The 22,678-nt window shown below is 41.5% G+C and overlaps 1 protein-coding gene across 1 annotated transcript in view; it reads right to left on the bottom strand.

Annotated features, from left to right (window-relative positions):
- The window catches only part of FYN (FYN proto-oncogene, Src family tyrosine kinase), a 72,145-nt gene that overhangs the window by 11,880 nt on the left and 37,587 nt on the right, over positions 1–22,678 (bottom strand). The window contains exon 10 of the mRNA XM_007940787.1: positions 1,293–1,424. Coding sequence (XP_007938978.1) covers positions 1,293–1,424 — 132 coding nt within the window. The remainder of the gene's footprint in view (positions 1–1,292; positions 1,425–22,678) is intronic.

Here is a 22,678-nt window from a genome sequence, read left to right as displayed (position 1 = left end):
CCCCTCACGCTGTGCTTCAGCTCCCTCTGGGGCAGCCCTTTCTTCTGTGCTGGTTGGCTATTCCCGGGGAGTCTGCCCACTTGTGCATGCTGGGAGCAGCAGCCACTGCAGCATCAATAAAACTGACTTACATCCGCATCTCTGAGTGCCTGGTGCGAGCACTTCAGAGATGGGGGATTTGTCAGTTTTGCCTCCATGCCAAACTGGCTCTCTCTAGCTATGCCAGCGGAAAAGTGTTCCTCTTTATGGGCACCACTTCTTTGTGTTTTCTGAAGATGACCAGAAATAGCCATAAAAAAATGAACAAAGGGATTACAAATTAATCTGCCCTCGCTGGCTCCTCCGACTGCAGAGATATGATGACATGCCCAGAATTTGCAAGAGCCCTAAATTCCTCATTAATCTCCACTATCGCTTCTATCACTCGTTTCTTTTCTTTTCTTTTTTTAAAAAGCTCTTTTCTTAGGCAAGAAATGAGGGGGAGCTACCTCCTTTCTTCACTCAGCAATAACAGAAAAATATGTCCTTAACATTTCAAAAAGCAGCTCGTCCCCGTATTATAACCACTAAAGCGTGGAGGTGAAATGGCATGAGTGTCCTTTACATCATCATCTGTCTGAACTAATGAATTTAAGCCTGGCTAACCTAACCTGGGGGTTCTCTAAAGAGCATAAATCTGATAATCTAGGAAGTTCCAATTTCTTTGCATTTTACTTGCTTTTGTATAGCATAATTTCAGCTGTTCAGGAACAGGCAGTGAATGGCCCATAAAAGGCGTTTTTTGCAAGTGCCTCTACTCTAAGCCATCTGGAGCTGGGGCCTGCCGAGGGAACGGGTCTTTGCATCTTTCTGCCAGGTTCACTCCATGGGTCAGTGCTACAGTGTAATAAAAAAGCAGTGGGGGCTTTTCTCTTTCTCTTTCCCAGACATGTCTGCAAACTCCACGTGGGCAGACGCTCTGCCAGTGACATTTCCGCTCTGGGAGCCACAGACACATGCTCCTGCTGAGAGAGGAGAGGTTCTGTGAACTCAGGAGGGGAGGCATGAAGTACCCATACCAGCTACTAATTACATTAAACCTGGCACACAGCTCATGGTGACTTACTTGTTTACATACCACAGTGGCTCCCAGCTCTGCTTTTCTCTGGCTACGTATCTGCCCACATTCTTCATATCCCTGCTCTGTAGAAAGCTTAGGAAAGGGCTTACAAGGCAACCTGGGTGAGGCTTCCATAAATGGAGTTGAATGAGCATCCAACCAGAGGCCCACTTCTGCTGGGTCCCACACTTACCTGGGTACGGCACTCTTCCTTTGGTGACCAGCTCTGTGAGTAAGATTCCAAACGACCACACGTCAGACTTGATTGTGAACCTCCCATACAGGGCTGCTTCGGGGGCTGTCCACTTAATGGGGAACTTTGCACCTGCAGAACGGACACCTGGTTATTCATCAGGTAGGGAACACTATACTGCTGTGAGAGCACTGGGTATAGGTGCGGGAAGGAAAAGCACTGGCAGTCACTTTGAGGGGAGCAAGTTGAAAGAGGAGAACAGAATAAGGTCAAACAAGGAATGCACTGGGATTAGAAAATGTAAATTCTAGTCCTGGCTTGTGATCTTAAGCAAACCAGTTTAATTTTAATTTTCCCATCAAAGGAAAAAGTCCCTTAAAGTCCTGGTTTCCAGAGCTTGGTCTATGACTATACTGAACGTCATAGGTTTAGCTAGCCATGGACCTAACCTATGATTTTGGAAACAAAGTTATATTGAATTTTTATGCAAATAACGTGCACTATAGGATTTTTTTATAAACTGCAAATCACCTTGTGTTAGTTTCCTATGTGTACTACGTGGGTTATATGCTTGTGTGTTACTTACATGGGCACGTTACAGGCAAAAAAATATGGTACATGGATTTTTTTTGCTCTGAACTAACACTGTACTTTTAATAAATACACTCATAGTGACCCCTCCTTGGGTTTCTGAGGAGGTATCTCTATGGACGTACATTGCCCAATCTTCCCTCCAAGGAGTGGCTGGTGGGTTTGAACCGCCAGCCTTCTGCTTAGCAGTCAAATGCCTTAGGCACTCCACCAATAAGGCACTCCCTGATAAATACACACAGGATTAAATCAATATGCTACCCTCACAAATTTCTTAGTACAACAACCAGACCTCAGTCTTACTTCGGTGCACAAAAACGAAACCAGACTACTATGCTTCTTCCAGGGTAGAGACAATTTGATGCAGCCCATGTGTTATGCTGCAATGGTGCAGTATTTCCCCCAGGCCTCCCATACCCACAACAGAGAAATGATTTCGCCTCTGGCTACATCCTCCCTGTACTTTTTCTCTCCTCTCCCTTTGCCCCCTGTAGTGGCCACCCTTACTTCTGAAGTAGTTTATTCTACTGCACTGTTCTTGCCTCCCTACCTTTTTCCACTAGTCAGAGAGGGTACTATTTAATGTTTGCTTGCCTTGATGACTGTTTTATGACTTCTCAAGACTAAGGAGCGAGTTCTTGGCGAAGTCATAGGTAGGATCTTTCCTTTCCAATCTCTCTATTAAAAGCATTCCCTCTCCAACCCGAGTGGAAGAGAGGGGTCCACCCAGCTCTTTACAATGCAAGCGATATGTACAGGGAATTAAAACTGATTCAGCAGCTTGTACTCTCACACCCTAAGCTCAGCAATTATAAAGCAGTTCCAGATATTCATTAACAAAGTCAAAGGAAAACACAAGACATTTTTATTACTGATGTAAACACAGTTATATGTTTAGAGTATGTTAATTCTACTTAGGAGCTTCGAAAAAAAATCATACAAAGGCTGGCAAAATCAGAAATTTTTCTGGTATTTTCTATGAAAAGTCACTATGTGCAAAAGTGGCAAAATTAAAAAATTAGAAAATTTTAAATCAGCAGAATTTAATAACCAGAGGTGTATGATAAGTTACAGTAATAAGACTTTTGTCTTAGATACAGTACATGAGAACATCTTGAGCAAGTCTACCCTACACTTCCTTGCAATATAATTTTCCTCTTCATCTCTTGTATGCCAATGTGAAATGAAATAAAAACAATAATCTCACATTAACATTGGAACAGAAAAACTATTCTATACTTTTCCTGTTGTGCACTTTGTTTTTAATTAGCTATTTTTTCTCAAGCATAATTATTCACATAGTGCTGGATGATTACCATAAGGCCTGGTATTCACTGAACAATCATTTTGTTTTTAAAGTTTCTCTCAAAGCATTCTCCTCACACTTCCTGTCCTTAAGCATTCTGTTCACGCAGCACTGGACTCTGAGCTCCTAGGATTAATGTGATAGATTTTCTTCAGTGTTGACAGCAGACTTTACCCTGGACCGAAACTCAGCTCAAGTTTCTTTACTTCAAGGCGAATCAAAGGTATATTAAATTTACTCCTATTTAAACCACCTCTGAAGCCAAATGGCTTAGAAATCTATGTCTACCTCTGAAGTAATCAGAACATTTTTTCTCTGCTGTGCAGACAAATCCTATAAATAAAATGACAAGCAAAAGCAACCTTTCTTCCCTTCCTTGAATCATTCAACATCAGTGAAAATAAACTCGTTAAAATTTGGATAAAGACATTTTGGATTTTCCCTAGGAATGACTTCATCACGTCAGATTTTTTTCCCCCGAAACAAACGTCAATGTTGCAGCCAGTTTCACCAGTCCGTTTGATTATTTTGTAAATCTACAAGGATTATAGGAAAACCTTCAAAAAATAAGTTAAAGGCTGCATAACGTAACACATCTCTGATAGAAACTAATTGGTAGGTAAGTGCTCTTTGTCTTATTTGCAGAAGCTTGTTGAATAAATCTATTTTATATTACTTTTCTTTCTCAGATAAGCAATATACTCCTCGGAAGGAAGGTTGGGCAATCCTACTTCCGTAGTGATACTGCCTCGGAAACCCAAGGAGGGGTCGCTATGAGTCGGGGCCGACTCGACGGCACATAACAACAACAACAACAACAATGCATCTGAAAGGAAAAAAAAAACAATGCTGTTTGTCTAATTTTTCTTTTTTTCTGTCTTAAAATTGCAGCTACTTTTGACAAAAGAAGTGTCTCTCAAGATAACTCATTTTTTCCTTTACCAGGAAGACAAAAGGTTAATTTAGAACACAGGTGAACTACTAATCATTAACTGAGACTTCATCTGAAAAGAACTCACTTTTCTACTCATTTCATTACCTCTTTTTCCCCTCATCTCAGTTTCCCATAAACTGAGGGTACAAAAGCTATTGGCTCTAAAAGGAAACTTCAAATGGGAAAGTTAACTGGTGTTTTCTTTCTTTTTTTTTTCAGAGGGGTTCTTTGCAAATGGCTGTGCGGGTATATGCTGCAGAACCAGTTATGAGAATGGCGCCCCTAGTGATGCCTATTAGCCTACACAATCTCACAGGTGGCACTCACTGCTGGGGGCGGCAATGGGTTCCCTCTTTGGGTGAAATCAGGAAAGCTCAGAAACTTGGGAGGAAAGGTCTCCTGAATTAAACATCACTGGTGTAACACCTAAGGCATTTGACTGCTAACCAGACAGCAGATGGCAATGAGTTTGGTTTTGGTTTTTCCTTTGAAAACAAAATTCTGCCCTCTCAAGATTTTTTCACAGCTATCACAGCAAAGTGAGAATCAAAGATGGTTTCTAAGTAGCATGGATTTGTAGAAGAAAAGAGAAAAATGTCAGAAGGTCTACAATACAATTAAGTTGGTATTGTTAATTTTAACAATACCATTTTTCTTTGAAATTCTCTCTTTTGGGAGCAGGATTCAGATGCTAGTACAAGCCCCCACCTCCCTACTTTATATTGGCAGGAATGTAGCAAGCAATGCAGGTGATGAAAATGTGTACCAGTGACATCATGACAGGTTGGAGGACACCAACACTCTCAAAATACTTAATGTTTAGGTAATTTTTTTTTTTTTTAATCATCACTATTTTTCATTTCTTACTGAATTTCTTTAACACTTCAGGATTCTGTGACACCAATACACCAAAAAGCAAGCAAACAAACAAAAAACAAATTGCCATGGCATTGATTAAAACCCACAGCATCCCTGTGTGTATCAGAATAGGCCTCTGCACCTCTGGGTTTTCAATGGCGATTTTTCAGAGGTTGACAGGAGGCCCTTCTTCTGAGGTGCCTGTGGGCAGACTCAAACCTTCTATCTTTTAGTTAGCAGCCGAACTAACTCAAACCAAAAACCAAACCCACTGCCACTGATTCGGATTCGACTCACAGGGACCCCTCCTTGGGTTTCTGAGGCGGTATCACTACAGAAGTAGATTGCCCAACCTTCCTTCTGAAGAGTGGCTGGTGGGTTTGAACTGCCAGCCTTCTGGTTAGCAGTCAAATGCCTTAGGTGCTATGCCACCAGAACTCCCACTGAGCTAACTAAATGGTAGCTAACTGTTTGAGATAACTGTTTGCACCACCCAGGGATTTTGAAGTCAATACACAAAGGACGGAGTATGTTCTTAAGTAGTATGTACTTAAGTATTTATGTATGTATGTACTTGCAAGTGTCTTTTCCACTGAATGTTTTCCAGGTAGTATTTGCAAATTCTACCAGTCTCCCAGGGTAAACTAATCTTTGAAACCTTGTCTTGATGCTGACACTGGAGGTCATTTCCTGAAACCACTGAATAGGCAAGAGTATTTTTGTACTTTTGTCGTTTAACTCCCCAGAATGGCATATAAGACCAGTTAGCCTCAGGCTGAATTATTTTCTACAGTGTAGAAAATACACCAGTGTTTTAAATACAAATTCCTTATATACATTTCAATCTTGTTTCTCTAAATTCTGTCAGGAGAGACAGAAAACAAGTGGTCATAAGCTCTGTGTAACAACAGCCATCCATGGCTTCAGTAACTATCTCGACACCAATGATGCCCAAATCTGTATCACCAGATGGGACCTCTCTCCTGAGTTCCTGACCTATACATCCAATTCCATCTTCAACAGAACACCTTTATTGAGAATTCTCAGAAGGTCCTTAAATATAATATCCAAAATTGATGTTCCCCACAATTATGCTTCCTTTTCATTCTTTGAACCTTGGTAAATCACCCGTTGATAAGGCCAGAATCCAAAGGATCATACTAATCTGGATGCTGTGTCTAGTTTTTCATCCCTGTACCTAGAAAAGTAGCTCAATAAATCTTGACTGAATGAATCTTTAGCCTACCCTACTTTATCATTTTCTATATCTAGTCCATTTATATTGTTGAAAAAGGCATTTACAATGAATAAGTCATTGATCTTGTAAAATTCTATCATGCAATCTCCCACATAATTTCTATCACCAAGGCCACATTTTCCAACTGTTGATTTGTTTCCAACTTTCACATGCTAATCACCAGTAATTGTCAATGCATCTTGATTGCATGTTTGATCAATTTCAGATTGCAGATGTTGGTAAAATTCTTCATCTTTGGCATTGGTGGTTTATGCGTAAATCTGAACAATAGTCCTATTAACTGGTCTTCCTTGTAGGCGTATGGGTATTATCCTATCATTGACAGGTTGTACTTCAGGATAGATCTTGAAATGTTCTTTCTGACAATGAATGCCACATCATTCCTCTTCAGTTTGCCATTCTTGGTATAGCAGACCATATGAATTATTCATTGCAAATACCTTTTTTTAACAACTTAAGCATTGACTATACACATGGGCCTCACTGGATGGAATACACAGGAATCAAATCGATTGTATCTGTGTAAGAGATGATGGAGAAGCTCAATATCACCAGCTAGCAGCCGACTATGGAACAGTCCATCAGTTGCTCATATGAAAGTTCAAGTTGAAGCTGAAGAAAATTAAAACAAGTCCACGAGAGCCAAAATACAACCTTAGCTATATCCCACATGAATTTATAGACTGTGGTAGTGAAGTTTGTGTGTCAACTTGGCTAGCCTGGTTAAGTGGCTGGGCAGCTGGATGTAGTATTCCCCATGAATGGACTGGTAATCAACTCCATGGAATCTACTGGGAGCAGCTGAGTAGCAGCCTTAGGGCTGTGGTCTGCTTCCCATATATAAGCAGCAGCTTTGGGAATGGTCTCCAGCGTATGGCACGCTTGGACCTTGCATGTAGCCGTGTAGTTGTTCAGCAGCCTGCCACGCTCTGCTGACCTTGGGAGTTACAATGGACTGGAATTAATGGCCTGCTGTGTGGTTTGGTAACATTTGGACTGTGCCATTTTATTTGTTGACCTTGGGCTTGTCAGCCTCAGCAGCCAGTAGCTGCCTGAGTGAAGAGATGCTTCTAACTTCAGTGGGCCGGGAGCAAGAGACAGAGCTGAAGCCCAAGGTCGAGGGGCTATCATGCAGCCCCTAGAGCCTGGCACTCTGAATTTGGACTTCTAGCCTCCCAAACTGTAAGAAAATAAACTCCTGTTTGTTCAAGCCATCCCATTTGTGGTATATTCTTGTCAGAATGGCACTAGGTAACCAGAACAGAGACCATCTCAAGAATAAATTTGATACACTGATGCTAGACTGAAGACCAGATGTATTATGGGATGACATTAAGGACATCATACATGAAGAAACCAGAAGGTGATTAAAAAGGCAGGAAAGGAAGACAAGACCAAAAAGGCTATCAAAAGAGACTCTGAAACTTGCTCTTGAACATAGAATAGCTAAAGCAAAAGGAAGAGATGATCAAGTAAAAGAACTGAACAGAAGATTTCAAAGGGTGGCTCGACAGACAAAAGTATAATGAAATGTGCAAAGACCTGGAGTTAGAAAACCAAAAGGGAGGAACATGCTTGGCATTTCTCAAGGTGAGGGAATTATAGAAAAAATACAAGCCTCAAGTTGACTTACTAAAGGATTCTATGGGCAAAATACTGAATGACACAGGAAGCATCAAAAGAAGTAGGAAGAAATATACAGAGTCACTATATCAAAAAGAATTGGTTGATATTCAACCATTTCAGGAGGTAGTTTATGATCATGAACTGATAGTACCAATGAAGTCCAAGATGCACTGAACACACTGGTGAAAAACAAAGCTCTGGGAATTGATGGAATATCAACTGAAATATTTCAACAAATGGATGCAGTGCTAGAGATGCTAACTCGTCCACATCAAGAAATTTGGAAGACAGTTACATGGCCAACTGACTGGAAGAGTTCCATATTCTTGCCCATTTCAAAGAAAGGTGATCCAACAGAATGCAGAAATTATTGAACAATATCAATATCACATTCAAGTAAAATTTTGCTGAATATAATTTAAAAACAACTGCAGCAGTACATTGACAGGGAAGTGCCAGAAATTCAAGTCAGATTCAAAAGAGGATGTGGAAAGATGGACATATATGGATCTTGACTGAAAGCAGAGAATACCAGAAATATGTTTACCTGCATTTTATTGATTATGCAAAGGCATTTCACTGTGTGGATCATAACAAATTGTGGATAACATTATCAAGAATGGGAATTCCAGAACTCTTAACTGCTCTCATGTGGAACCTGCACATAGACCAAGAGGAAGTCATTCAAAAAGAACAAGTGGATACGTAGTTTAAAATCAGGAAAGGTGTGTGTCAGGGTTGTATCCTTTCAGCATATTCATTCAACTTGAATGCTGAACAAATAATCTGAGAAGCTGGACTGTATGAAGAACAACACAGCATCAGGATTGGAGGAAGACTCTAACAACATGCACCATGCAGATGACACAATCTGGCTTGCCAAAAGTGAAGAGGACTTGAAGCACTTAATGATGAAGATCAAAGACTATAGCCTTCAGTATGAATTCTACCTCAGTATAAAGAAAACAAAAATCCTCACAGAAAACAAAAATCCTCACAACTGGACAAATAAGCAACTTTATGACACATGGAAAAAAAAACAACTGACGTTGCCAAGGTTTTCATTTTATTTGAATCCACAATCAATGCCCATGGAAGCAGAAGTCAAGAAATCAAACAACCTAGTGCATTGGGCAAATCTGCCGCAAAAGACCTCTTTAGAGAGTTAAAGAGCAAAGAAGTCACTTTGAAGACTAAGGTGCACCTGACCCAAACTATGCTATTTTCAATAGCCTAATATACATGTGACAGCTGGACAATGAATAAGGAAAACCATAGAAGATTGATGCCTTTGAACTGTGGTGTTGGCAAAGAATAATGAATGTATCATGGACTGCCAGAAGAATGAATAAACATGTCTTGGAGGAAATACAGCCAGAATCCTCCTTGGAAGTGAGAATGGCCAGACTTTGTCATGCTGTCAGAAGGGAACAATCCCTGGAGAAGGATATCATGCTTGGTAAAGTAAAGGGCCAGCATAAAAGGGGAAAACACTTAATGAGATGGCCTAACACAGTGGCTGCATAGCAATGGTTGTGAGTATAGCACAAGACCGGGCAATGTTTTGTTCTGTTATACACAGGGTCATTACAAGTTAGAACTGACTTGACAGCACCTAAGAACAACCATTGGGTGGACCATTGCTATACAGTCTATTTTAAGTTTCTTTCACTTTGCTTTGGTATTCATAGTTAAGAAAGTTTGAACAGCCAGAATGTTCCTTAGAGGCGAGGATGGCAAGACTTTGTCTTGCTTACTTTGGATGTGCTGTCAAGAGGGACCAATACATGATAAAGTAGAGGGTCAGCAAAAAAGGGGAAGACCCTCAGTGAGTTGGAGTGACACAGGGGCTGCAATAATGGGCTCAAATACAGCAATGATTGTGAGGATGGTATAGCACTGGGCAGTGTTTTGCTCAGCTGTATGGAGGGTCACTGTGAGTTGGATTAGACTCAATAGCACCTAACAATAACAACAATATCAAATCCATCATAAAGTCCTGGCAATTTTATACCCTTGAATATGTCCAGTGGTCTCCATCTTTACTACTTTCAGTCTTTCAGGAGCCTTCCAATGGGACCGACATGAACAATCTGCTCCCTCCTTCTCCAGCCTGGTCTTGCTATCCAGATCCCCTAACCTCTCCATTGTCCATCTTTGACTGCTTTGCAGTGTCAAACTCCTATCTGCTTCAGGGCCTTAGGACAAATTATTCCCTTTGCCAAAATTCTCAATGTACCCCCACCCCAAGGCTAATTCTTTCTTTCTTCTTCATCTAAATGTTATTTGGATGTGGAATCTTTGCCTGATCACTAAGACTGGGGTAGGTTCCCCAGTTCTGTGTTGGTAAAGCATCTTGCTCTTCTTTGTAGCTGGTACTATTAAACTGCAATGAATACATTAGTTGTTTGAAGTATGTCTCTCCCGATCGATGGTGCTATCTTTGAGGGCAGGAGCATGTCTTTCTTGATGACCACCATATCTCCAGTACTGAGCCCAGTGCCCAGTGCCCAGAAGGTATTTGATAAACAGGTTTTGAATGAAGCTGATTAGTCCTTCCAGCCTTTCCTTTCAGGATGAATAACCATGATTCCTTATGGGCCTTATTATCACAGCCCCCTGCTCTGAGCCCTCACCTTGTCCTTGGCAACTAGTGTCACTATCTGTGACTGTTTGGATGCTCTTTTAAGATTCTAACAACTGCAACCACAATGAAACAGCATCTGTTTATACACTAAAGAAATTTAAAAACACCTTGAAAACCCTGAATTTGTAGTGCAAACTGAAATGTGTTCAGACCCCTTTTGGGTCTGACAGAACCTGTCTAAGGTAGAGAGAGTCCCAGATTTTGTTCCACGAGGAACATGGGGCTGTAGCTGGGGAGGGAGGATTATGCAGGCAGAAAGACAAGGTGGCAAGAGACCTTGGGAGTATTCACAGCAAGAGGAAGTGGCAAATCCAATCTTTTTCTCAGCAGACTAGGATGAAAGTAAGTGAAATCACTTACTTCACAATCACTTCAGCTTCACACAGCCCTGGTTTTCTTCATTTAAACTAAGATTAATAATCATCCATGCTTCATGTAAGAGCCAGAAGAGGGTTCTGGATTTATTCCATTACCAAAGTTTGTTCACAAAAACAACAATGAAAAAACCCAGCACCTCTGGGCTGGATTTGTTCCCTCTCCTTCCCATAAATACTCATTGTGTATTTGACCTGTCTCAGGCACTGTACCTGGTGCTGGGGCTATACAGGGATCCCTCAGTGTTCCAGATTTTTATCCTGCTCTCATGGAACTTACATTTTGGTTAAGAAAGATGAAGTAAATGACAACAATATATATGTCAGACAATAAGTTCTATAAAGAAAAATAAAATGGAGTATAAACTTTGGTTTCTGTCCTGAAAGTGACAGGTAACCTCTGGAGCTTGTGATCAGAGAACTGATGACATCCCACCTCTTTCTCCCTCCTTGTCTTTATGGCATGGAAGATAATACAAATCATTACCCTGGGAACAATCTGTGATGAGATGATGAGGCAATGTGAGAAGTATGCTGACCTTTCCAAACTCTTTAACAGCATCATGACAACTCCAGGCCCAAGGACGTCTATCAGCAACTAGCCAACTAGCATGTGGTAGATTATGCTTCTCTTGTCACTTCTGTGATCCTGTTTATCTCTTGTCACTTCTGTGATCTTGTTTATTTAACTAGGCTCCAGTCACATTTGGGCTAGTTTAGCACATTTTTCACATCCGAATAATACCAATAATCTCAGGAACATAGGAGTAAAACTTAGTGTAACCCAACACTTTGTGAAACTCAAACATTTCTATAAAGATCTTTTCCCAGTCTATTCCTCCCCAATATTCTTTCTTTCGAAGCATTCTTTTGTTTCCACTGTAGTTACCTTCTTTACTCTCCCACTCATTAATTACTAGTGTCTTAGAAGAAGCCCCAGTGTTCCATATTCTTCACTTTTATTCCTTTGGGAAATACACCCTCTCTCATGACTTACCTTGACTGCCATGTGTACGTGAATGAGTCTGGATATACATTCAGACTTTGTCTCTCATCCAGAGTTTATGGGTCAAAGTCTCTAGGGTGTGTCACTTTTATCTCAAATGTGGCAACTTCAAACCTAAGTTTATATACTGAACCATCTTACTTTGAGTAAGACACTTTATAAGGGAGATTCTTGGACTAGGTGGAAAATTTCACTGAATTACGGACTTATAGAATTCATTCTAACTTTAATATTCTAGGATACAAATGGAGTTCCTTTTTATTATCCCACTTGTGAGAGCTATATCACTATTCCACTAGACTTCAAGCTGAAAAACCTGAATACCATTTCTCTCCTTAAACCTCAGATCTAATCTATCATCGTGGCCTCTTGTTTCCTTCTTTGACATGTCTCTCAAGTTTGTCCTTTCCTGTTTATACTTAATGCCACAGCCTGGTTTGGGCCTCACTACCTCTTTTCAATTCTCCTCCCATGGTGGCCTGCTTTCAGCTCACTGTTCTTTCATCTAATCACTGTCACCTTTCCTTTATAATATACATCCATTCTTGACCATACAGTGGGCACCCTATTGTATTAAGCCAAAATCTCTGCCCTGGTTTTCAATTTTAGCTTTTGCTACCCCAAACACATAGTTAATCTAGTCTAGTTTGCTTTCCTGTACCCTGCATCTGGCATTATCATGCTTATTTGAAATGTCCTTTGTCTTTCCATCGGTTCAGCTAATGCCTACTTAGCTTAAGTTCCACCTCTTTAATGAAGTTATCTTTAATCACTCCAACTCTCACAGGTATCTCCAATGGCACCTACAACCAATGCTATAAACAATAGTTTAATGCTTGACAACAGTAGCTACAATACATAAACATACTGCATTCTTGCCAAGTGTCAGGCATCATGCGAAGTGCTCTACACACATGAGGTGGATACCAGTAATAGTCTTGTTTTACAGATGAGGAAACTGAACACAGAAAGGTAAAATGGTATGTCAAAGGATACATATAAATGGTAGAACTGGGATTTGAACTTAGGAAGTCAGATTCGAAGCCCAAGCACTAAATACCATACTATGTTGCTATGCTGATGTCTCTCCATGTTTCTCATAGTTCAACATGTGTTTTGTCTATATATGTAAATATATTTTATTTTTTAGAGAAGTTTTACATTTACAGAAAGCGCACAACTTTTACCCCCTTAGATAGAAGGGGAACCCTTTGAGGTTAAACGAGGCCATTCTTTTTGCTATCTTTATATCTTGCCTAATGTGTTGGTTAAATGTAACTGCTCAATAAATGCTAGGTGACTAATTACAGGGTCAATTCAGGCTGCAATCTACCACTGCTAGGCAAAGAAATTTATTCTTGACAGTTGCTCTTCTTTCACATAGATTTAATCAAACCAAATACAAAGAAAGGAGAGACAATAGGGCATGTAACAAACTATCAACCCCCCCCCCCCCGCCACCCCTCAGAGTTACGGGAATAATATAAACCTTACCATAGTCTAGGACAGTTTGACTGAATGTTCTCAGTTTTTAAGTGAAAGTAGGATGACTGGCTAAATTCACAAAGGAAGGATAGATAGCTCTAGCCTAACCCCCAGGTCACATTCCAGTTAATGAAGCCCTACCATCGGTAGTGGCCAGGCGATTTGCTTTTTACTTCTTCTTCAAATAGAAATAGTTCTTACTTGATTTGGTAACTTTTCCTGTACTTGATGGATCTTCATGCATTAAGATGACGGCAGTGACACAGTGGCATTACAAATATTTAAAGGAAGGCTTCAGACACATTTGCTGTGAAGTTCACCTCCTGCATTGAGTGAATGTGCGTAGGCTAGAAAACAGGGAGCTAATGCATTTCAGTGACAGAGCAAAGAGGCACAACTGCAGGCTGGGCTGGGATCAAGCAGACACTGGTGGCAGGAAGAGTAGTACAGTCATTCAGAAAATGAGCTTCAGTGTCAGGCAGACTTGGGTTTGAACCCTGGATATGCTGGGTGACCATTTTAAACCTTCTGAAGTCTCAGTTTCCATATCTCCAAATTGGAGTTGATGATAACCTCAAAAGTTTGGGATGAGAATTACAGTAGATGTAAAGTGTTTAGTACAGTGTCTGAGACCTCGTATTAGCTAAATAAATGCCAGCTATTACTTTATTTGGACAGTAATGCACTTCATGTAATCAACTTGAAGTCTAAACTCATTTTAAAAAGGCAATGAGTTGCATTGCGAAATGCCACCAGGTTAGCCAAAGCTCTCCAAATTTCAATTAACTGTTGAAAATCTACCGAATGTCCATTTAGTTCCTAGCATAGTGCCAGGCACTACCGGGAAAACCAAGCACAGGTCATTACTCCTACCACTAGGAGTTTCTAGGCAGCTGGGGAGACAGAGCCTACATGCAAACACGACAAAGAGCAGTGGCTTTAGGAAGAAGAAGGCTCAGAAGAGAAAGAAAAAAGAGGACATGAACAAGGAGGGATGCCAGGGAAGAAGGGACCACACTGAAATGATGTAGTGTGCCTCATAGCTCCCCCTGGGGTAGGACTCAAGGCGTGGCCAGGACAGGCCTGAATGGGGCCTGGTTTGCATCATTAGCTCTTGGTAGAGAGCTGGACTGTTAAGCCTTTTATTTCTGGTGACCAGGTCAATTCCATAGCCCTATCTCATAAAATGTCCCCTCTGCTAAAAAACTGGGCCAAGACAGAGATGTGAAGTCATTGCAGACTTGTTGTTGTTGTTGTTATGTGCCGTCGAGTCGATCCCGACTCATAGCGACCCCTCCTTGGGTTTCCGAGGCAGTATCACTACGGAAGTAGGATTGCCCAACCTAAAAGAAGCAAAATAAAGAAGTTTCTCCCAATAGCATTTTCAAGGAGAAACAGTATTAGCTATAACAATGGATACTGCTTTTTTCTGAACCCTCATCAGAGCCCTTTTTAATTATGAAGCTACAAGCTCTGCAAATTATTACATCTAATATTAAATCATGTGCAGTATTTCAACTTTAAAGTTACCCTGGGGAATAAGAGAAAATAAATCATGAACTACTCAAATAATAGGAAACCAAATTACACAGAGGGGAAGGTGACAAGCAAGACAGGGCAGGATATCCTGTGAAAAAGGCAGAATCAAAGCTGACCTGACCTGGAACCTTGTGGTTATTTAAACAAAACAGTGATTTCAACCCCAACACAACTTGGCAAAGCAAAACTAAGAATTTTCACACTAGGCCAAAGGAATGACGTTTAAATTTCCCAAATGCTTCTGAAGTAATACAACTTTGTGTTTTCCAGTTATTCCTGGTGATACATTCTGTTGAAATTTCCACTTTAAGCACCACATTTGTTAAATAAAAATAAATAAAAAAGTAAATGGTAAATGGGGAAGTTGTTATGTTGGGGAATGTCTTGTGGATGTTTTCACCACAATAAAAGTAAAAAAAAAAAAAAAAAAAAGCAAATGGTATACTGTACTGAGATTATATTCCATCTCAAATATATAAGGATGGGTAAGGAGCTTGAGAAGAAAGGAGATAGGAAGAAAGGAGGAGTGCTGTCCTACTGAGGTGAACCAGTTAGGCGAGGCAAAATAAGAACCAGGGATCAGAAGTTGGGCCTACACATACCGCAAAGACAGGGGTTGATTAACCTGGCACAGATTCAACATCTAGTTGGGTTGAATCATGAAAGGAATATTCAGGATGAGAGGGGTGAGCAAAGTCCTAAGAGGAGCATAAAACTGAGGGCTGGACAGAGAAGAGGGGTAAGATACAGCAATGGGCATTAAAATTTAACTCAGGACAACTAGAGGACAGAGGTGAGCAACCATAGCTACCAGGGAGTATGGTGGGACAATGGTGGTGCTTAGACACTGATCCTGTGGTACTGAAGTCAGGGAAGGATAGGCAGAAGGATGAATTGAGGAAGGGCAGTAGATCCTTACATGCAGGACAACAGAAAGCAGGCTAGGACATTTGTTCCAAATACCTATGAAGAAGTCGGAAGGTAAAAGGAAGAAACTCTGGGCTGCTTGTCTTTCCTCCCAATAGAGACCAATGAAATTTGTGGCCAGTCAACCCAGGGACATTCTCATTTCCAACACAAAAGTAAAGAAGCAGCCCTGGTGGTACAAAGGTGAAGTGCTAGGCTGCTAACAAAAAGGCTGGTGATTTGAACCGACCCAGCAGATCTGTGGGAGAAAGACCTGGTGATCTGCTTTCCTAATGATTATAGCTTAGGAAATGCTATGGGGCAGTTCTACGGTGTCACCTGGGGTTGCTATGAGTTAGAATAAACGTGACCCAACAACAACACACATTTAGGAAGGAAATCTCAGTGCCACAAATGGCATGTTCTCTGAAATGCACACTGTGTTGAAGGGGCTTGTCTAAGTGGCTGTCATGGGTAGAAATGAAGAAAGGAGGAATCCTGTTTGCTGTTCTAGACCATCAAGGTTCTGAAGAATTCCAACTACCCTTCCACCTTTTCAAGAGCCAAAAAGGAAGCAATATTGGAATAAAAATTCTGATCCGGGGCCCCCCAAAAATAGATACTACATTTGTGAATTTTCTATCCAGAACAAAAGTCAAAAAAGCTGTATGTAGTGCCAGCAATCTCTATGCTGCTGCTCACGGTGGTAAGAACTCAAGCCTAAGTAATTAGCTGATGTCTGGAATTTAGTTCAACACAGAAATTATTCAGAGAATCCATCCATCCCCAAGAGGGGCAGTGGGCCTGGGTCAGTCTGACATCATGCCACACAGCATGCTAGGCAGCACAGGCAGCAATAGACTTGGCAATACTGTTTGGGAACAGTCGGTGGGATTGGCTGGGAATTAGGAAGAAATTAAAGGAAGAGAGGATACACAGAAGACAATCACCACCCTAGGTTTCTTTCTCAAAATGCACTCCCCACCCCAAACTTCAGTCCGGCACAGTGCCCATGCCTCTGTGGGGGAGACAGCATGCTGCTGCAGTGCACCTCCCTCGGCTGGCAGAACACACAGACTGCCAAGCCTGGGGCAGTTTTCATAGGCAACACCTTTCTCTTATTATCCAGATGATGAAAACACAGGGGTTCCTTTTGCCAGCAAAGCAAGACTAGGAAGCCAAATGACATTTTCGATATTTGATGGCAGTCTGCAGTTCCTATTTACACACTTTAAGATCACAGAGTGTGGCCATCTGCTTCCCTCTTGATGACGACTAAGAAACATGTGATGTACAGACCAAGGATTTGTTCTTGACCATTCATGAACAACTGCCGAAATGCTCTGCCCAAAACAGCACAAAAGAGAAAGAAACAACCCACAGTGAATACAAAATGGGACCATCCAGTACAGAGAAAGGGGAAAGGTGTTCAGAGAAGTCGGGCTTGCAGGGACTAGTCCCATCTGCCTCCTCTGGGAAGCATCAGAGAGTATGCAAGTGGAGGAAAATGAGAAACCCGTCTCCCTCCTTCCCACACAGTTTAATCCTAAAAGAGAGAGACTCTAGCAGGCAAGGTTGCTTTAAAATCCCCTTCCTTTTAATTTTAATCTTTGGCTTCGAACACATGCTTTCTATGAGGGAAATGGGCGATCTGATGTGTACAGTTCATCTTCATTTCCCTGCCAATCTGACCTGCTACTCCTGACTATTAATCTGGCTCCTGAAGCTGCATGGTGGTGCAGCAGATAAACAAAGCAGTCCCTCACAGAAATGCCGGTGGAAGCCTGGAGCTTGAAGTGGTAGGAATACAAATGAAGGCGCTTTTCTGTCTACTGACTGAAGTGGACTGATCTCGATTTGGGAGGCTTGATTACAACCAGCTCTGACTCAGGCATGTAACTCATCAGCTCAGCTGGAAAGATATCTCCCACAGCTTCTCTCCTGGGGTGGATGGAGGGCAGGATGTTCTGCCAGGAAGTTGACCCCTGGGCCTCTTACCAGACATCCCCTCAGGATGATAAGCCCTGCATGTGGGGATGGGGGTGTGGCGTGGGTCATTTCATGGCGGCACCACTCTAGTTAGGAACACATGAGTTTCCTGCTCATTACTTAAAACAATGGCTGCACGTGAAAAGGGTTACTTTTCATCAAATGATGGGTTGCTTCTCTAGCATGGGAAAGATTAGATTAAATTCAATAATTAAAAGGGTTTTTCCCTCCCCTGACATTTGCTGTTCAGGTCACAGCGCATTGTGCCAGAATTGCCACGCTGCTGTTGACAGAGAACAAGAAATGCGTGTGCTGACTGGGGCAGAGGGAGGGCATCTCATGGTGTGATCAGCCTTGATCTGCCACCAGATTACAGGGTCCTCAGAAGCGGCTGATTAATAATTCTCCAGGAGCCCTTGAGCCGGAAAGCTGGCATCTGAGGCTAATAATCCCCAGTCTTTCTAATACAAAGGAAGGACAGGAATTGAATTCATACAGTTTTGAATTGTGAAATTCAAAATTCAGAAGAAACAGGGATCGGCTTCTTCCTGATTGTGTTTGTCAACCTCGCTGCCTGCTTGTTTGTGTTAAATGGCTACTGTGCTTTTTGAATCCAAAATCTGATTATATTTAATTAGTATAGGCATCTGGGATTTCTAATACACAAAGTTATTAAAGTAACAAATCTTTCTAAAATACGTTCTCCATGAAAGAATGTGTTAATTTATGCAGCAACAATTTTTTAACATGAAATAATTAACATGAAAACTGCAACAATTATGAATTCTTCCTAGTCTAATTTATATGTGAATTTTCCTCCAGACAATAATCTATTAGACTTAAACCTTCAATACAGGGAGCATTTGAACAGACACATTTTTCTTCTTTTAGTTAATGCACAGACCTAAATTTAGAGCAGACCTATACAAAATTCTGAATGTCCCTGTTCTACATACATTCCAGAGATCCAAAGATTAAATTGCCTTGATGTTCACTTCCTCAGTAATAGGCCTGTCATTAATTTAGAACTTAAAACAAAATAAAACAAAAAACCCCCACAAAACCCCAAAACATAAACAATTCCATGTCCCTGTCTTCTGTGATGATTCAAATCAGGAGACAAGAGGTGTGTATAGGCAGGTCCTAATGGGAAGGAGTCAGAAAGCGGAGGGTCAATGAAAAAGGGGAAGGCCTTCAACGAGATGGACTGACACAGTGGCTGCAACAACGGGCTCAGGCATAGCAAAGCCTGTGAGGCACAGGACCAGGCAGTGTTTTGTTCTGTTGAACATGGGGTTGCTATGAGTTGGAGCTGACTCGAAGGCACCTAACAACATTTGTAAATGCACTGTGCTAAACATTTCACATGCCTATTTCACTGAATCTCTGCAAAAATGCACAAAGCGGATACTGTTCTGGTTACCTAGTGCCAAGAATATACCACCAATGGGATGGCTTGAAAAACAGGAGTTCATTCTCTTACAGTTTAGAAGCTTTAAGTCCAAGTTCAAAGTGCCACCAGCTCTAGGGGCTAGGTGGAAAGCCCCTCAACTTTGGGGTCCAGCTCTGCCTCCTTCTCCCGGTCCACTGAAGCTAGAGGCTTTTCTTCACTCAGCGGCTGGCTGCTGAGGCTAACCAGCCCAAGGTTGACAAGTAAAAAGACACAGTCCCTATGTTACTGAACCACAGGGCAGGCCATTAATTCAAGTCCACTGAAAGCCCCAAGGTCGGCAGAGTGTGGCAGGCTGCTGAACAACGACTAGGCTACATGCAGGGTTCAAGTATGTCATAAGCTACAGCCCATTCCCAAAGCTATTTCTTATATACAGGAAACAGATCGCATAACCAAAGCAGCTACTCACCTGCTCTAATAGATTCCACCATGAAGTTAATTACCAATCTCACCATGGCCCAGCCAAGTTGACACACAAACTTAAGTACCACAGATCCTATGCATTTCTATTTTACAGATGAAGAAATTGAGGTATAGAAAGGTTAAATAACTTGCCCAAGGTCCCAGAGTTGGTAAATAGAGTTGGGCATCAACCCTAGATCTGACTTCAAAGCCTCTCCTATCTTTCGTCCTTGTGCTTACTGAGCCACTACGTAGTCTTAGGCTTCTTTATATCAGTAAGCAAAGTCCCCTTCAAAGACAAGGCACTCAAATAATTAATGTTACCATTACTTAGAGACCTTGATTACACATAATTTAGCAAAGAGCTTATCACTAAAGAAAAAGTATCTGCTATAATTGAGGGAGACGTACAGGTAACAATAATAGAAAATGGCAATCCCAAATCATTTCTGGTTGCCTCTAGAACGCCACTGGCAGAGAATCACCCTCACAGGCTCTGGGCTCTTGACCTCCTCCCTGGCACAGGACTCCTGTTCACAGTCCAAAGTCAGTGGGGTGGGGGTGGCAAGAGGAAAGGAACACAGGAGGGGTCGTTTAACATAGCTCCAAGTTCCAATTCTGCTGGTGGTCTGTGGAATGCCACCTTATCTGCCCAGCAGGGAGACAAACATTTCAGTACCCTTGGATGGGAATCTCACAACTGTGTTGAAAAACAATTGTCATTCACAGTCTTAAAATATCTTAGCTTGGCACTCGTTTCTGAACACTGCCTGAACTTCCATAATCAAGATGCAGCATGGCTGCGGCCTGTGGGTAACATAAAACTCGACTTGCAAATATTATTAGGCACATGGACCAGCTGTCTGGAGAAGCTGATTAATCCCCGGCAGAAACTTCAGCATGCAGCATGCATGCCATCTGCAGAGTACACCAGCGGGTATACATCAGATCTTTGCTGCCTTGAAAAGAGGCCAGGGCAGGCCAGGCCTTTGTGAGGAATTTTATAAACAGCTGGGTTGTCCCAGAGCCTGAAAATGCTCTTTTCCTCCTCATATGTACATATTAGAAAGTGTCCCTTACATTTTCTTTTCATAAAATAAACAGAAAAGAGAATGATAATTATCATGACTAATACTCTTTTCCCCCTTTTCTTCTCTCTCTCTTTTTTTTAATTGTGGGAGCATATATTGTGGTGCAGGGAATTACTCAATATGGCTCTTTTAACCATGGTCTTCGTGACTCCCACTGGATGGGACTACACAAATGTGAGGTGCTTATAGCCCACTAAAGGGACTGGATAGCTTGCTAATAATGTAAATAAGCTGCATGGCATGCTTGTTGGGTTGGGACTGCGCAAATAAGCTGTATGGATCCTTAACATGGGGATTGGTCAGTTTTGCCATCTTGTTAGGCTTAACACAAGCCATCTCAGAGGCAGAAAGGGTATCTCACTACCATCAAGAAAGAAGAGCCAGGAGTGGAATGTGTCCTCACTCAAGATCCCTGAACTGAGTTGTTGAGAAGCAGTGGCAGAGAAATAGTGGCAGCAGAACCAAGAGACCAGCACAAGACAAGAATTGGGCTTCCTAGCCTAAGGAGACAGAAAGCTGAGTGCCTTCAGGGGAAGAGGAAGCTTGCTGGTGGGGTAGGAAGCCTCACTGGGCACCTATTTCCAGAGCTAAAGAGTTCTGTAACACTTGCCCAAGCATGGCAGAGGCCAAGGGTCATAGGGCTGAGAGGCCAAGGCCAGACAGAAGAGTACCTACGGCATGGCTAAGAAGCAACTGTCCTGGTTTAAGAACTGTATCCTGAGTTGCTTCTGATCCTGAATTATAACCAATTACTTCCCTAATTAAACTCCATAATTTTGAGTATTGTCTGTGAGTTGTGTGTGGTCATTTCAACAAATATTGAATGCAGCAGAGAAGCAGAGAGTGCTACTGGGAGCGATGGTTGGTGTCAGAAATGGCAAAAAGGCTGGAGTGGGAACATGTCTGACCTCTGCTCATAGGAATCAGCCTTGGGCTGTTGACGTTCCTCTTGATTCTCTTTCTCTCTTGTGAAGTTAGAGGAGGTCTGACACCTGTGCCTCCATACCCTGCCCCCTATATAAATTTCCCATTTCAGTATCTTTAGATGTCTAATTCAGTGACATTACTTTTATATGAGTAACCATCACCACTATCCACTTCCAAATTTTCCATCACTCTTAACAGAAGTTCAGTCTTCTCTAAGCAATGATTCCTTCTTTCCCTCCCTCCCACCTGTCAGTGGTAACAATAAACTTTAGTCTCTACATATCTGCCTATTTTAGATAAGTGCTATTTTGTGACTGACTTACTTCACTCAGCATGTTTCAAGATTCATCCATGTTGTAGCATGTATCACAACTTTATGTCTCTTTATAGCTGAGTAATATTCCACTGTATGTATGTACTACATTTTATTTATCCATTCATCTGCTGATAGAAATTTTGGTTGTTTCTACCTTTTGGCTATTGTGAATAGTGTTGCAATGAACACTCACGTCCAAATATCTATTTGTATTCCTGCTTTTAATTCTTTTGGGTATATACTAGGAGTGGAATTGCTGAATCATTTGGTAATTCTCTGTTTTACTTATTGAGGAACCTCCAAACTGTTTTCTACAACAGCTGCACTATTTTACAATACATCAGCAATGGATGAGGGTTCCAATTTCTCCATATCCTTGCCAACATCTGTTGTGCTCCATTTTTTTTTTTTTTTTAATCATAGCTCATTATACAGGGTGTGCAGTGTTATTTCATTGTGGTATTTTCCTGTTTTTTTTTTTTTTAAACCACTGTCTTGATCAGAGGTAGTTAGCTTAAGAGGGCAAGTGCAATTGGGCCAGCCATAACTGGATTCAAATCCTGGCTCTGTCATTTACTAGTAGTGTGACTTTGTGTAAGTTACATAGCTCCTGAGTTTGGTTTCTGTTTCCTTCTCTGTTTCCTCACACTTACCTCTTAGCCTAACTAACACTTTGTA

The sequence above is a fragment of the Orycteropus afer genome, unplaced genomic scaffold, assembly GCF_000298275.1.
Source record: "Orycteropus afer afer isolate SDZICR_OR568_19922 unplaced genomic scaffold, OryAfe1.0 scaffold00072, whole genome shotgun sequence".
NCBI lineage: Eukaryota > Metazoa > Chordata > Mammalia > Tubulidentata > Orycteropodidae > Orycteropus > Orycteropus afer.
This window is presented reverse-complemented; position numbering and strand designations above follow the sequence as displayed.